This window comes from Dreissena polymorpha, chromosome 1 (assembly GCF_020536995.1).
Source record: "Dreissena polymorpha isolate Duluth1 chromosome 1, UMN_Dpol_1.0, whole genome shotgun sequence".
In the NCBI taxonomy this organism is placed as follows: domain Eukaryota; kingdom Metazoa; phylum Mollusca; class Bivalvia; order Myida; family Dreissenidae; genus Dreissena; species Dreissena polymorpha.
The window spans coordinates 117,426,166-117,441,971 of NC_068355.1; the positions used below are offsets into that span (position 1 = coordinate 117,426,166).

Here is a 15,806-nt window from a genome sequence, read left to right on the forward strand (position 1 = left end):
TTTGTAAACCGGTTGTTAGGAAACATACTTGAAACTACTCTCGTGTGTTAACATAAATTATCTTCCACGTGCCCATTCAATAATGTTAACGGGTCTTTACCATATTTCTTCGTGTACTATAATTTTAAAACATATCTCCTAATCGTTTTAAGTTTTATCCCATACTGCCCCCACTAGGGAATATATATATATATATATATATATATATATATATATATATATATATATATATATATAATTCAAATTGTGTGTTATAAAAGGTACGCATGTCATCATTTGTGTTTCCACAATTGGTTTGCGCTTGATCCTGTGGTGAGAGTGAGATTTTGCTCGCCCTCAAACATATTTAACCCCAATATGCTTTTCAATCACAATTCCAAGACGTCGATCTTAGTTGAAATCGGTTAATTTTGAAAAGTTGTTTTATCATAGTAATGGATAAGAACAAGAATAGATATCCTTATATAGTTTCTGGAATTTAATTGTGTGCTATTAAACTTGCAGCTTCTATCCTCCGATGAACTAACAGCGTTCAAAGAAGACTTTTTTGGGGCCATATCTCTTTTGATTTCAGATGCATTTTTTCTTTACTAAACGTTAATGTTTTCGCCATCTTTGATGTAAAAATTATATCCTTTCTTAAACTATTAAACGACTACATGACCTCACAACATAACACACGTTCTACTTATATGGCTGGACAAGTGCGGTTGCTTCATCACTTCTGCCTCAAACTGGATTGTGTTCTCTATTCGTTGAATATTAGACGTGTTCTCCGATTCGACAGTGAGTGTCGTATGATTGTTACAAACGGTCGCCGATACCATTCTGTTTTCCTGATGAAAGTCTTTGGCATTTTGATATTGAACGTTTACGTTCTGTTTGCTGGGTGAGTCAGTAGGGGTCGAGTTCCACGACTTGGAGCGTTTGACGTCCTCAAATGACACTGGCGAGTAGAGAGATCGAACTTCATGGCGTTCACTGCCGAATTCATTGCGATTTTTCCGTTTCGTCGCTGTACATGCGTCTTTGCTTCCCTTCACGTTTGAGAGCTCTCCGAGAAGTATGGAACCAAACGGACAGTGCGCGATCGAACTTTCCACGGGGTCTTTACCAAGGAGCCAGTACGTCTTCATTTCACCTTTTCCCTGCAGATTAAGATCAAATTGGTATTGAGTATTATGAGCTCGTCATGAAACATTCGTAGAACAGCGCATGTGTGTCAATATGTTTTGTTTCTAGCAGAGTCTGAGTGAACGATTGCCGTTCATCTCATTTAAACCAAAAACCGATTAAATTAGTTTATTCGCCGTACGTCCTAATATAAATACAACAATACCTGCCATTTATTTTTAATACGTGTAACTGTGAAACTATTACAAATGATTAACAGGATATGTACATTTACGTTTTCTCGTAACGATTGTGTAAAAGGAAATAAACACTTGCGACACTGAAATGGATAATTAGATTACTGTTTGCAATATGTTAAATACGACCAAACAGCAAAGCACTGACGTTCTAGTGGTGGAAGAGATTATGGAGCCAATAAATAAGACGTTATAATTATAATCCAGATGAAAAGCAAGCGTTTAATGAACATGTAATTTTAGAATTATTTGGCGGAATGAAGATGTAATGAAGAACACTAGTAAAATTAAATTAACTTTTATATTTTTGAATAATCAAATAATCATTGAGGATAAGAATTCAGATTTACCTTTACAGTGACTGTTCCTCGCTCCTCTAAGATATATGGATAATCCAAAAGCTCTGTACGCGTTGTTTCACTGATGTGAATCTTGTTTGCCTGTTAATAAAACACTTGCAATAATATAAATGCATAATGTATTCTGAAAAAGGTAACGTATAATTATTCTTTTTACAGTCTCAGATACTTTAAAGGGGCCTTTTCACAGATTTTGGCATTTTTTAACTTATTCATTAAATGCTTTATATTGATAAATGTAAACATTGGATCGTAAAAGCTCCAGTAAAAAATCAAGAATAAAATTAAAAAAAGGAAAAGAACATTGCCCGGACCAGGTTTCGAACCACTGACCCCTGGAGTTTTGCCAGAGTCCTGAAGTAAAAACGTTTTAGCCTACTGAGCTATTCCGCCGAGTACATATACACAAAGTATTTTATACCTTATATAAGCAATCTTCGTAGTTTCACAAAATTTAACGACAAAAACAGAACTCTCCAAATTATTCAATCGTTTCGCGTTGCAACGCTTTATAATTTTTAGGTTTTAAAATCGTCAAAAGATGCATATAATGGCTATATTAGACCATGGTAAATGTTCAGTATTACTGTTTCCTCACAAATATCATAACTAAAACGAAAATTTGCGAATCTGAAACAACTATTTTCAATTTTGTAAATTTACCAAAGCGTGAAAAGATCCCTTTAATATGACATATCGATACATTGTGCACAAAAGGACCCAAGATAACATGTTTAGATTATGACTCAAAATAGTTTCCAGCACTATTGGAAGGAACGTTTGTGTGTTAAGAGTCAAATTGTGTAGGTATCTGTACTTAATCAGGATGTCACGAGTAATAAACTATGAAACGATCCATGTAACTTGAATGTTACATTCAAGCTTAAGGAAGTGTGTAAACTTGACCAGTCGACCTTTACAATTTAACCCGAAATCTTACAATAAACATGTTACTTAACCAATTTACACATAAGATTGATTGTTACATCAAAAATGTATTTGCTTTGATACTTTAACAAAATAATTATCCGCTCTTCTAACCTCCCCGTTGGTCTCCAACCGTGAGGCCGTATTTACGGTGTCACCGAACAGACAGTACCTCGGCATTTTGATCCCAACCACACCAGCAACCGTGTTACCGGAATGAACCCCTTCACATAGAAAAGTAAACATCTCCGACGCGATAACTTCATACGTTTCAAAAGATCAATCATTATTGTTGGAGTGAGCATAAATAATGTGCTTGTATATTCAGTCGAAACACGATGGCTCGAACTCGCAGGAACCGACAACAAAAGTTCGAGCCATCCGGCATTCAAGCCAACCTATTTCTAATATACTTTTACTTACATGAATATGCAATATATTTTCTTCTCGCAGTAGAAATCAAGCAACGATGAATAAAATAGCAATTTTGTGAACAAAATTGCTAACAGTGCAATAAAAATAAGATCATGGGAATTTATTTATATTGTGCGATCTTTTGATTTGTGTGATGTAGCTCAAACCATTAGGAGATAGATAACGATAGCCCCATTATAAGCATACATGTGAAACATCAATCTATGCTGGATACATAAGGCTTTTATACAATGAAATACAAGAAAGTGGTTGGAGTAAAACAGATTACTTCAGTAGATAGGTAGTATGGTGATCCCATGATATTTTTCAAACAGATAAATCTCAAAAGCCCTGCAGTTCTTTCAGTGTCGGTTGTTCGGTTGTGTAAGATTGGAGTTAAAGAGATCTTAACTGTAAGTTTCGTTAAAATTTCGTTTAGATTTATTTTAGTGCTCAACAGACACTTAAATCAGGAACAAGATTAGGTTTTTTATATATGGTCAGTCGTCTTATATTCTTCTGAAGGCGTTCGGAATTTAATTTGTTGAATATCTGTACTGTTCTGGTATAGGTATGGGGAACACACAACTACTGTAAGTGAAATACTTGTTTTGTTCAAAAATCGAAGGCATATGCTTTTGTTCGATTTTTCGAAGAAACTTACTTTCCTTTTTGTTGCCTCTAGACTGAACAGATTACCAACCAATTTTTATCATTCGATTTGCTAATACTACTAAAATGTTGTACAAAGCTTAATTTTATAATTTAGTTAAAACCTATTTATTTCAGCTCGAATTAATTTAAAGTACGCACTAATTATTTAGAAGCTCTTAGATCCTAGACATGGGTCTATAGTCGGTACTTGTTGTCTATTGGGTAGATCTAAAGAACGCTCCCACAGTGGGGATCAAATCCGTAACCTCTCGGTCGCTATACTATGTCAATGCGACCTGATTAGGTGAGCTGAGTTTTTGCCAGTTAATATGTATCGATATGGTACAATAAACTGTAGCTGATAGAGACGTATATCGGGCACATTTATAGTTTCAAGTTTCATTTGTAAGATTTTTAAATTATGTGTTATTTGTAACCTTTGACAGTATTTTCTTTTTCTAAAATCAATATGACTAGTCAAATTGTATGTGTGTCTAATAACCGATGTGATTAATTGGGATAAGTACCTTAATTTTAGTATTTATAGTAATTTAAGTATCATCTGAAACAAATCTGATATGTGTTTGATTAGAAATGTCAAATACTATAAATACAATTAATTAAATACAATTCATAAGGCAGCAGGTACGGACAGTTGTGAAATCCCTGCAGATATGGCGTTTCGTTTAGAAGAACAACAGTGTATGCCAATTTGTTATCAGCTGATTGGAAGGTATGTTTTAAATAAGTTCAGCATAATTTATTTAGTCTGATTTTGCTAAGATTAAAACATTAAACCATTATGCCAAACTCCATCAATGCTTTCGATACATTACATAATAAGACTCATGATACTTGTTTCTGCATTTAAAGCTTCTGAAAACATTAGTAAATTGACAGTAGAATCTCCTGGTACAAACCAAATAGAAACGGGACGTCTCGTTAGCCATCCTTACCGACTCTGATTTTCATGTTTCCGTCCGTGGAGGGGTCCGTCAGTTCGGACATAGCGTTAAGCATATCGATAGACATATCGCAGATGTGTAGCGCGTGGTAGCGCGTCTTTTCTGGAGTGCCGGACACGACCATGTACGCGTCTCCTATCGTCTCAACCTGTAGGGAATGATATGGCAACGGTTGTAAGTTCCGCACACGACGACCAAAGGGTCAGTCGGTTACATTATAGTTGAACCATCAAATGAAACAATATACTGGGATTGTCTCAAAATTCATTTATGAAGATCGAAAAAAATAAACAAATGCATGACATAACTATTAAAGAAACAACTCACAGTTCTCGTTCTGATATAAACTGTGTCATGCTTCCTACGATTAGTTAATATATAATTTAACAGAATGTCGATACACTCGGACTATTTAAACTGACCTTATAGACGTTATGCCGCTCGCTTAACTGATCGAACTTGGTGTACATAGCGTTAAGCATAGATACCACCTCCATTGGAGAGATCTGACTACAGATGCGGGTAAAACCAACAACGTCACTAAACAGAATCGTTACGTTCTCGAATACCTGAATAAGAAGGAGTAATTATGAACATTAGTACATGTTATCGTTGCAATACCAATATTTATAAAAGATAAAGCTTAATGTTTAATGTTTCTAGTTAATTAAACGCTTACCGTTTATATTGTCTACGAGTACTTGCACTCACATGCCATCATTTTGTGAGGACATAAGTTACACACTAAGCCAATGTGAACACAATGTTGTAGTTTCTATATCTGATGATATAGATATGATATTTCATAACACAGTTGAATATACATATCATATTTGTGTACTACGTATTTATGCACTAGATTAAACTCAGTAAAAGGCCTTCATTAATCTAAATATGCAGACCTGTTTACTTCTACGGATTCGTCGTAGTTTCAAAGGATTCTTTGGCTAAACTACGAACTACGGATTTGTACTGTAAAATTACGGATCCGTCGCTCAAAATGGTCATATTTCGGTTGTTAATCGTACTTTCGCTTATTTTCGGTCATTGTCGGTAATTCATCAATCATAATCTTTTTGGCGTTTGCGTAGTAAGAAATGTTAACATTCAAGCCTCCCGGGGACAATGCATACTTTTAGTGACCCGGATGTTGGCAATTTAAACATGCCAAGTTCTTCCAATCGGCGTGGTACAGAATCAGACGCCGATATTGACACTCCAAAGAGTTGCTAAAACAAACTCTCGAAAGTACATAGAAAACTATAGAGAATACTGGCCATGCCTCGGGCCGTCCTAAAAAGGAAACATGTTCACTGTTCAACATGTATCGTTGATTTTTCGTGCGCTCATGGAGGAAAAAATGACTGCAAGCGACACATTGACTCGCAGAGCTACATTAATTGGAAGATCAAATCTTCAAATCAAGACATTTCCACTATGATGCAAGGATCTAGCTTGGAGAAGGACTTGAAAACCACCAATGCGTAGGTTATTATGTGCGAGTTAATTTCAGAGAACAACTTGTCTCTATCAACAGAGAAGACTTTGAATAAAACGCTGAAAGTTATGTTTCCCGATTTGTAAATCGCTCAAAGTAGGTTATAATTAAAAAAAAACATGCATAAAGTTTATTTTATGAGGTACAGCTCTTTTTACAATTGGTAATAAGCTATTTGAAACAAACTACAGCTTCAATCTCTATCATCTATGTGCATATCGTACCCAGTCTTTTATGGTACCAATTAATTTAGCATCTTAATGGCTCTCAAAACATGGTGTCAAAATGTATGTAGTGGTAATGGTTTGAACTCTTTGAAGCTGATACATGTTAGAGGAATTGTCAATTTTATCTCATCAACTCATCATTTGAGACAGTTCTTCAACAATTATAAAAGATTATTACCATCACTGAGGTAGGGCAATCCTCTGACAAACCTGGGACTAACAAACTAAACACATACTTGGCATCCAATGCTCAGCATAACAAAGACACACTCAAAAGACTGAAAGGGGCATACTACAGATCATTTAAACAGGGGGGCCTGCCTATACGGGAGCTTACCGCGTTTAAGTGAAAACGTTGTTGCAAAACTTCAAAGATGGCATCGTTTTAGAGTTTTTCGTGAAGGAGTAGCGGATATTTTCACCCGGTTAGCCAGTTTATATTTATATTTCTTTTGAATGAATAAGCCATTTCGGCTCTACGGTGTTTGTGCTCACCTCGTTTTTTTGTTTCAATACCGTAGACGTCGGAATAAAAAATTTATTGAAGCAAAACCGTCGACCAATGTGTTGTTTAATTTCTTGACCTTCGAGATGTTGGATGTTCGAATATCCTTTTCTCTCACAATGAACAGTCTTTGTACATGTTTACAGTAAAATACAACATAAATCACGATTATTTTATTATCTCGACGCGTTTTATGTCTATTAATTCATTTAATGCCGAATCAAAACGGTTTAACCCCCCCCCCCCTTTTTTGGAACTAAACTTCCTTTTAAGCACATTTTGGGACCTGACTTCCAAATGATAAATATTGGCCATAACTTTTTCACTTTTGAAGATAGCAACTTGATATTTGGCATGCATGTGTATCTTATGGAGCTGCACATTTTGAGTGGTGAACGGTCAAAGTCATTCTTTTAGGTCAAATGTCAAATTTATGGTGTCTGTCCGTCCGAAAACTTTAACATTGGCCATTAATTTTTCAATATTGAAGATAGCAACTTGATATTTGGCATGCATGTGTATCTCATGGGGCTGAACATTTTGAGTGGTGAAAGGTGAGGGTCATCCTTCAAGGTCAAATGTCAAATATATGGCGTCTGTCCGTCCGAGAACTTTAACATTGGCCATAACGTTTTTAATATTGAAGATAGCAACTTGATATTTGGCATGCATGTGTATCTCATGAAGCTGCACATTTTGAGTGGTGAAAATTCAAGGTCATCCTTCAAATTTAAAAAAAATAAAATTCAACTACTGACAACAGCCCAAAACTACTGAGAGATGCCCTCCAAACTACTGAGAAGCAATCGGTAGGGTAAACAGGTCTGATTATGTCGTTTTTTTACTTTTGTCATGATTTATGGAAATCAATTTTCCGAAACGACATCTAGCTTTACACTGCAACCACGATTGCATGGGGTCCAAACATATTTTTAGAGCATTAAAATCCACGTGATGATGTCATGAAAATTGCATTCCTTATTATTTTAAATAAAAACATAATTGTTGCATTGTTTTTTATCATTGGTAAACACAAACACAATCAGATCAATTGTATCAAAATCATGTTCATTCGTAAATGGCTATTCGTTTGTTTTTCCTTCAAAAGACATAATGATGTCATGAGCACTCAGATGTTGTCTGCAAGAGCGGAAGAGTGAGCTGTCTTTGGCGGAAAAACTAGAGTTTCATGTGATGCACAACGGTGTTATTATTTACAAGTATTACTTTATTAAGCCCTCTGACGGAATGCTTGTCTGTTTTTGAATTATTTTAAAAGAAGACATAGCAAAATAAAAGCAGATAAGTAAAACACAACTTAAAATGACAATAGTATTTCTTGCAATGATTCTCAGTAGATATAGCATGTTTCAAAATTAACCCGCAACAAGTGTTTTTGTTATACATGTACACAAATACATGTACAATCAAAAAAGATAAACAGTATTACCTCTTGTGATGATTGATGGGTCTGTCTGTATAAAATTTTAACTTGAGAACAAAATGTAAAACAATGTGAAATTCATAATGTAAAAGGTATCGAAGATTCCGTACCTCACAGGTGGTGATCGCTGGCTCCCCACTGCGAAGCCTGTCGGCCACTTGTTTGGGAATCATCTGATAGAGCAGTGAGTCCGTCCTCCGCATCTCCTCGTCCAACTTGTGCATGCTCTCCTGCAGTATCTTGCTCTTCTTCTGCTCCTGGAGAAGCAACCTACTACGTAGTGATAATAAACTGCAAGAACCAGTTATGGCGTTTCGCTTTTGGTTGGTACGGTTATTGAACATGAGATGATATATGAATGAGGCGATATATCTGATTAGGACACCGAAAGTGATGTCCGTAATTTTCCAAAATTGATAATGATGACCGTAATGATTATGTTGACGCCGCTTTAACAGCTGTTGATGCTTTATGCTTGAACATATTTTATGAAGAGTTTGGCATCAGCATGCATATAATTCCACTTAAGTAAACACTTTCTTTCAATAGAGCTTACACAGTGTGTCACTCTTAGACAATCAATGGAATACTACAATGCTTTTATATGTGTATTTGCTGCAGAACGTCTAACTGTTAGTGAAATTCCCATCAATAGATGTTGCATTGTTTTAATATCACCCATTACGCAGCACTGCCGGCCGTGCTTGATATTAAAAGCTTTGAAGGAAGAAGAAGTGACAAATCTTTTATTTACATGAAACAATTTATTGTCAGAGATGTTAGTTATTTATTGATCACATTCGCCGTCTTGTGAAGGTTTATTTATCCATTGGTTTTAGACGTTTCTCTTAAAGCGCAAATATAGGTCATCATCATGTACATAAAACATAGTTATTATCCATATGCCCTATGTAAACTGGGATGAGGAATGGAGTCGCCGGAGCGTGTAAACCTGGCTTATAAGGGAATTCCTCTACGACCCGATCCCCACGATGTGTCCCGATTTCCAATATTTTGAGGTTGGGGTCATTCGTAGATCTTTCAGCGAAGGTCCTAACTCATTCGTAGCTAGTCGTGGGTCTGTCTTTAGTGATTCCTGCAACTCGTGAGATCCCGAAAAATCGTGGCCAGATTTTAAACGTGTTGAAAATTTGGCCAATACCTTCAAGACTGACTTTAATCACAGTTGACTCGTAACAGCGTCGTAGTGCGTTCGTGTGCGTCGTAATGGAATCGTAGGTAATTCGTGACTCAGTTATTTAGTTTGTATGAATAACAGGTAATTTGTTTTTAATCAAAATTGTAAGAAATTCTTCTTATTGTTCCTCTTGTCATCAACACTTGGTGTTTATGTTCAAGCTCTACTGAGAAAACTACAGCTCCCTACGTGGAACTTCCATTTTTGATTTGGCGCAAAAAAAGGAACGGATGCCTTCTTATACATGTACATGTACACAGAAGAATGTGTCACATTGTAAAGAATGATCAATATCAATAGATATTGGCGCCTAATTCATGGGTGCGTTCGGTGAGGTCCTAGCTTATTCGTGACCAATCTGCATCGTTCGTAGTACAGTCGCAGTAGATTTTTACACATCGTAGTTAGGTCGCGACCATATTCGCAAGACTTCAACCGAACCCCACGATTCGTCGTAACTCAATCGTACCAGTGTCGTAACTGAATCGTAGACTGTCGCGAGTCTTCCCGATTAAAAAAATGTGATAAATGGTAGCGAATCAATGGCTTGTTTTCGTAGTGGAATAGGGCCATTACACTATGCCATATCATATTTACCTGATCTAAGGCGAGTTTGAGCTCGGCGGATTGCTGCGTGCCGGCTAAGACGAGGTCCCTACTGGAGTCGTGCATGCTCAGATCGTTGATGTAAAGGCCCGTTTTGAACATGATGTCTATGCTTTCCAATCTGCAATACGGAAAAATTAAACATTCGGTATGCACAAGGTCCTGATTAATAAAAGCCCGATAATAGGAATTTCCTTATATTTTTTTATTTTTCCATTTTCAGAGAAATTATGTTTGTATTATGTTTTGGCTTGGATCAGTAGAAAAGTGTTAACAAACCGATTTTAAATTCAGATGTGCAAAAGGTTATTAAAGTTTCGCTACTGGTTGCTTAAAAGAAATAACTTTACACGAGAGATCTATGAACCGTGTGGAAGAAGTTAAGCATCCTAATAAATCAATCGGCGTTAACGCTCATGGAACGTTTTTAAAGATACGTTCGTACATGTAGTGTGACCGCTTTTAACAACGTGTTTCTTTAACAGAAATATTAACCAAAGCGCGTTCATAAAAACACGTCAAATTGTTAATATTTGTTCAGAAGGTAATCGACAGAAGTAATGAAGTGAATATTCATTATTTTATACATTCAAATCGTTTTTTAATACCTTTGTCCTCTTAAAAGTATTATATTTACATATTTCGCTTGTTGTTCGATTGTGTAAACCCCGTATATAAGGTTTAAACATATTTCAGAATAGTATACGACAGTCAAAATATATAAACTTTTTTTCATAGTCCCGACTTATATTCAACCGTTGAGAAATCAAATTCCTTTAATACGTGACATATTTACAACGTACTTGAAATCATCTTTAATTTTCTAAATTATGAATTTTAACTTTATTGAAACGTTCATCTCCAAATCAACTTAGGTTTTAACAAATGAAGCGTAACATTTAACCAAAATAATCAACCAGTATCCAAGGTTTCAACCATTTGTGATACTGCGGGACACAAACTACTCTTTATAAAGCCATGAGTAGAATGGCGTTGTTTTACTTGAAGAACTTCAGATTTACTTACATGGGCGTTCCAAGGAACATGATTGCCCTCCAGTCAGGCATATACATCATCTGTCCTTTTAGGTGAATAGCGTAGCCGTCCATATTCGATTCGTCACTGTCCCTTTCGTAGTCGTCTACTAATATAGAACAACCACTAATGATACGGTAGTACGATGGACGAATATCACGTCGAAATGCATGAATAAAAACCGTATCGAATATACTTGATTTTATTAAAGACGATGCCATTTTTATCGCATTGTATACAAATCGCTTAGCCATTGAACATATATATGTTTAACTAGTCGAACATTTGTATGCCTACTACCTTAGAATGTAAACGAAGTTAGACAATTGAATATTCCTCAACGTCAGTGATTTTCGAAACAAAATTAGTTGTATGTATGTATATATGTAACCTAGTGACCGAAGTAAGTATTTTTAACCCATTTGTGCCTAGCGTCTAGAAAAAGGCCTTGGCAAACAGCCTAGACCCAGATGAGACGCCGCATAATGCGGCGTCTCATCAGGGTCTGCGCTGTTTGCTTAAAGGAATTTCTGTAAGGAATATTATAAATATAGAAATAAATATACTAGACATCCCTAGTTTTGGAAATAAATTGATGCAATTTAGAAGGATGGGAGAGTCCACTAGGCATAAATGGGTTAAACGGTTAAATATGGTAACTATAGTTTTTATTAAGCCAGGAAAATGTTCATGAAACTTCAGGGATTATTTTTTTTTTGTTTCGGTTGCTGGCTACTCTATACATGTACATTGTGCAATATACGTACACAGAGAAGATATGTTTGTTCAAGTATGTCAACATTTCATAAGTGGAGAGGGGGGTCCACTACTACTGTAATAGAAACGATCATAATGACACTATTATATGTTTGGCTATACACGGTATCAAATATTTTACTTGGCTTCGGTCGAAAAAAAAAAGTTTTTTGCAAGATGAAAAAATTGTTTCCTCCCTTATATACGGTAAATCAATTTAGCGAGTGTCGAGTTTCAGAATCAATCGAAACATGAGAAAAGCCGTAGTTTAACTTGAACAAAATAATACATTTATATAGCACTGTAAGTTATATGGAGAATTATCACACCGATACAATTATAATTTCCCTGGAATAGGCATCAAATTAATTTATCAAATACCTATTTCTACCTGCACCTCGCCAGCGGGCACTCTTCTAGAGACAGTTTTAAGTGACAGCAACTCAAAAGCATTATTTGTGTGAGCCAATATCTGAAAAATAAGTCTGATCCATTTTGTATTTGGTGTGGTTCATATATGTTCAAGAGAGAAGGACTAGTCTGTAACACTTAAGCACACTTAGCTATGCATGTAATTCAATGACCATCTTGTTAAGCCTTGAACCTATTTCTTATTATTTGTATCATACACAATTAATTAGCAAAATCGTTGCCTATCGAATGTGTTAAATGCGCTTAAACTAAGTTTCATTAATCGATAAACAACCCTAAGTAATCGATAAGAGATTCAGATAATTCTGCATTTCGTGATTTAAACAAAATTGTACATTTTCGGATATGTTTTCGAGTTCAGTAATTGATTATTGCATGTGTCCCATGGTGTTACCATGCTTAAGTTCTCAGCAGATATGTTATACTTACACTGTGCCAAGAAAAGGGAACCAACGGTCGCACCATAGAAAATACGTCCGTTACTCTCTGTCCAACCATATCCGGAAACACTGCTCGAAGGCCGTCTCCAGCGCTCCGGACCTGCATGTTTTCGGCAAACACAATATGAAACGGAAAAAGTTCATAGAACACATCGGAGCTTAGCGGAAGAGTTTCTGAGTAGACATTTTTCTTTTCTTGAATTTCCTTGAATGCAGTGTTGTCGAAATGCAACTTCATGATCACGTGTGTCATGTTGTCCGTGTCCTCTTCGCTGATGACGTCGATGTCCACTTTGGTGTTGTAGAACATCGCCCCAACTTGGCGGATTTGTCCCTTAACGTAGTGTACGTATCCTTTACGTTTGCTGCGATAGTGAAGCGTCAAACCGGACACAGTCTCCTCTTCAACGAAAAAAGAAGGCGGACGGAGCTTAGGGTAGCTAAAGCGAAGGTATTCATGAAGATTGTCCAGACCGTTGAGAAAGTCTGTCATGTTGCGACCGAGCACCTTCAATATCCTGTCGTATCCGTATTGGCCGACGAACGACACGAAACATACACCAAACGCATCCATGATACCATTGTACGGTATGCCCGTGATATCAGAGAGGGCTTTAGCGATGTTTGGTACCAGTTTCTCGCTGTAGCGCTCGTGTGTCGCAAAGGTGACTTGCTGAATGTTTGCCAGTCGCCTAACATCAAGCCATACGCCCTCGCCAAAGTTCTCCTTGACGTAGTGGACGATAGCTTCCATCAAGAGGCCATACATCGTTCCCGCCTTTGTCTTAAAACAGAAAATAGAATGTATTTTTTTTAAACAATACATGATTATAATGTTCCAATGATCTTGTAGCAGTAGATGTTGTAGTAGAAGTAGCAGCAGTTTTCAAACCGTGTTGTTTGTTTATTTAAGTATTTAAACAACTTTTATAGATAATGGTTTGAAAAAAAGAGTGTTTATTATGTTGTGAGGTTTATTAATAACGGGTACCGTAAAAAAAGTGCGAAACCAAATTTTCGCAAACTTTGAGATAGAATATGTGATAACAGGCTATTTATTTTAATAATTTATCAAATGTTGCTAAACGAATAGTTTTTAATGTGTATGAAGTTAACCGTCCTATAGGAGGACAGTTGTTTTTCACTGTATGCATAAGACAATATATTTTTTTCGATTTTCTAATTCTAAGTTATCAAGCATTCTTAAAGTATATGTGCTGATTTTCTGAATAAAAAGCTTATAACGTCCTAAAATGACGTTTACATACTTAACTGCGCGAATAGACTACGCTTTTCAGAATTCCGAAATTCTCTGTGGATTTGTGTTCCTATTAGAAAAAAATGGGGGTAATCCAATGGTAAAATATCATGAAACAAACTTATTAGTTCTCCTTTAAAGGCTATTTGAAACATTATTTTCCAAAACAAATCTTAATAATAAATACAAATCATCAATAAGTGGTACCAAAGAAGCATGTTTTCGCATTATCAATCTAAAAATTCAAATAATAAACGAAAAAGATACGTACATTTGCGAAATTTAGGTTTCGAAAAGTTTTCCGATTTCCGTTTAAATTAACTTTATGAAACACTAGATTTTATTTATTTAATGATTCGAATGCCTCTAATTGTGTTGCAAAACTTTCATACGGTCTTAATTGGTAGCAAATGATAATAATACTGAAAGCTACAAAAATAAAGATAGTTGTAGTAAATCAATATAAAAATACTAAGTAATAATACTAGTTATAATAATAATAATAATAATAATAATAATAATAATAATAATAATAATAATAATAATAGGCATAATCGTGTCAATAATAATAATAGTAATAATAACGATACAAAAATAATTATAATAATAAAACAAATAATAATGATTATAAAAATAATAAAAATAATATAAATTAAATTGGAATAAGATAAAGAAGAAGAAGAAGAAGAACTAGAAGAAGGTAAAGAAGAAAAAAACTAAGAAGATAAAGAAGATGAACACGAGAAAATGATTACATATATGACTTAGTTTTGACCTATATGTCCGTACATTTTTTTAAAGAAGCAAATGCGAAGCAGTGTGAAGTTTAGTACGGCAACAATGGGCGTTGGTAGTGCAGTACGTCAACAATATAAGATCGCGACTACTTACTTTATCACTGTTTCTATCTGTTGAGTTGTAAAATATTTTAAAAGACCTAAATATTGAATGACCATTAATAACTTACTATGTCAAAAACTTGGGTTGAGTATTAATACATAAACAATATTCTTAAATTGAATTCAAGCTATATTCCGTACTTAATTTAAGCCAATAAATATTACTAGAACGGGGTCTCAAAAGTTAATTGCACGTTTAATGAAACCAAGAACATGTACATATTGATGAAAACGTAGTCATACAATTTATGTCAAATGATAACTACACCCAACACAGTATTAGTTGACTTACATGAAATAAAGAACATGTATATAATTACGCGTAATAAGAGTATTTTATATAACAAAAAACATGTAAAGGACATATTGTTACAAAGCTCCTTCTAGGTTTTAAATGAAAATTAGATAATTTGAATAAAGACATGTTTGTTTTTATCTATATTTATATGTAATAAAGCAATGCATATCGAAATACGCAAAATAAAATGATAGGCAACAAAACTTAGCTAATAAACATAAAAACGAGTTAAACTTCTTACTTTTAAACACCTCCGTAAATCAAAATCAAAGATATAGCGAAAGGCACATGTTTAAAAAATATACCTTATACACATACATCGTGACAACATTGGTCTTGTTAAGCTTCGTTGCCCTGTGGTAGATTTTTATTTATGAATGTGTTCTTGTTTAATGAAATGCATTTCTTTTCGAAGATAGTGTATTCAGAAATCTACCTTGCTGCAAACTTAATGTTCAACTTGTGTTATATATGTCACTCAGTTCAAAATGTATACATCTCAGGTAGTTATGTAAAGTCAT

At 35.1% G+C, this 15,806-nt stretch overlaps 1 protein-coding gene across 1 annotated transcript; it reads right to left on the minus strand.

The window, feature by feature from the left end:
• Positions 1-482: 482 nt before the first annotated feature.
• On the minus strand, positions 483-13,599 carry LOC127846747 (soluble guanylate cyclase 88E-like). The gene is made up of 11 exons (XM_052378256.1): positions 12,820-13,599; positions 12,371-12,430; position 11,939; positions 11,194-11,308; positions 10,159-10,288; positions 8,474-8,620; positions 5,112-5,258; positions 4,681-4,837; positions 2,771-2,880; positions 1,721-1,810; positions 483-1,148 (listed from the first exon to the last, which is right to left on the minus strand). Exons 1-11 carry the CDS (start codon positions 13,597-13,599, stop codon positions 666-668), a joined length of 2,220 nt encoding a protein of 739 aa, XP_052234216.1. The 3' UTR covers positions 483-665.
• Positions 13,600-15,806: the final 2,207 nt, after the last annotated feature.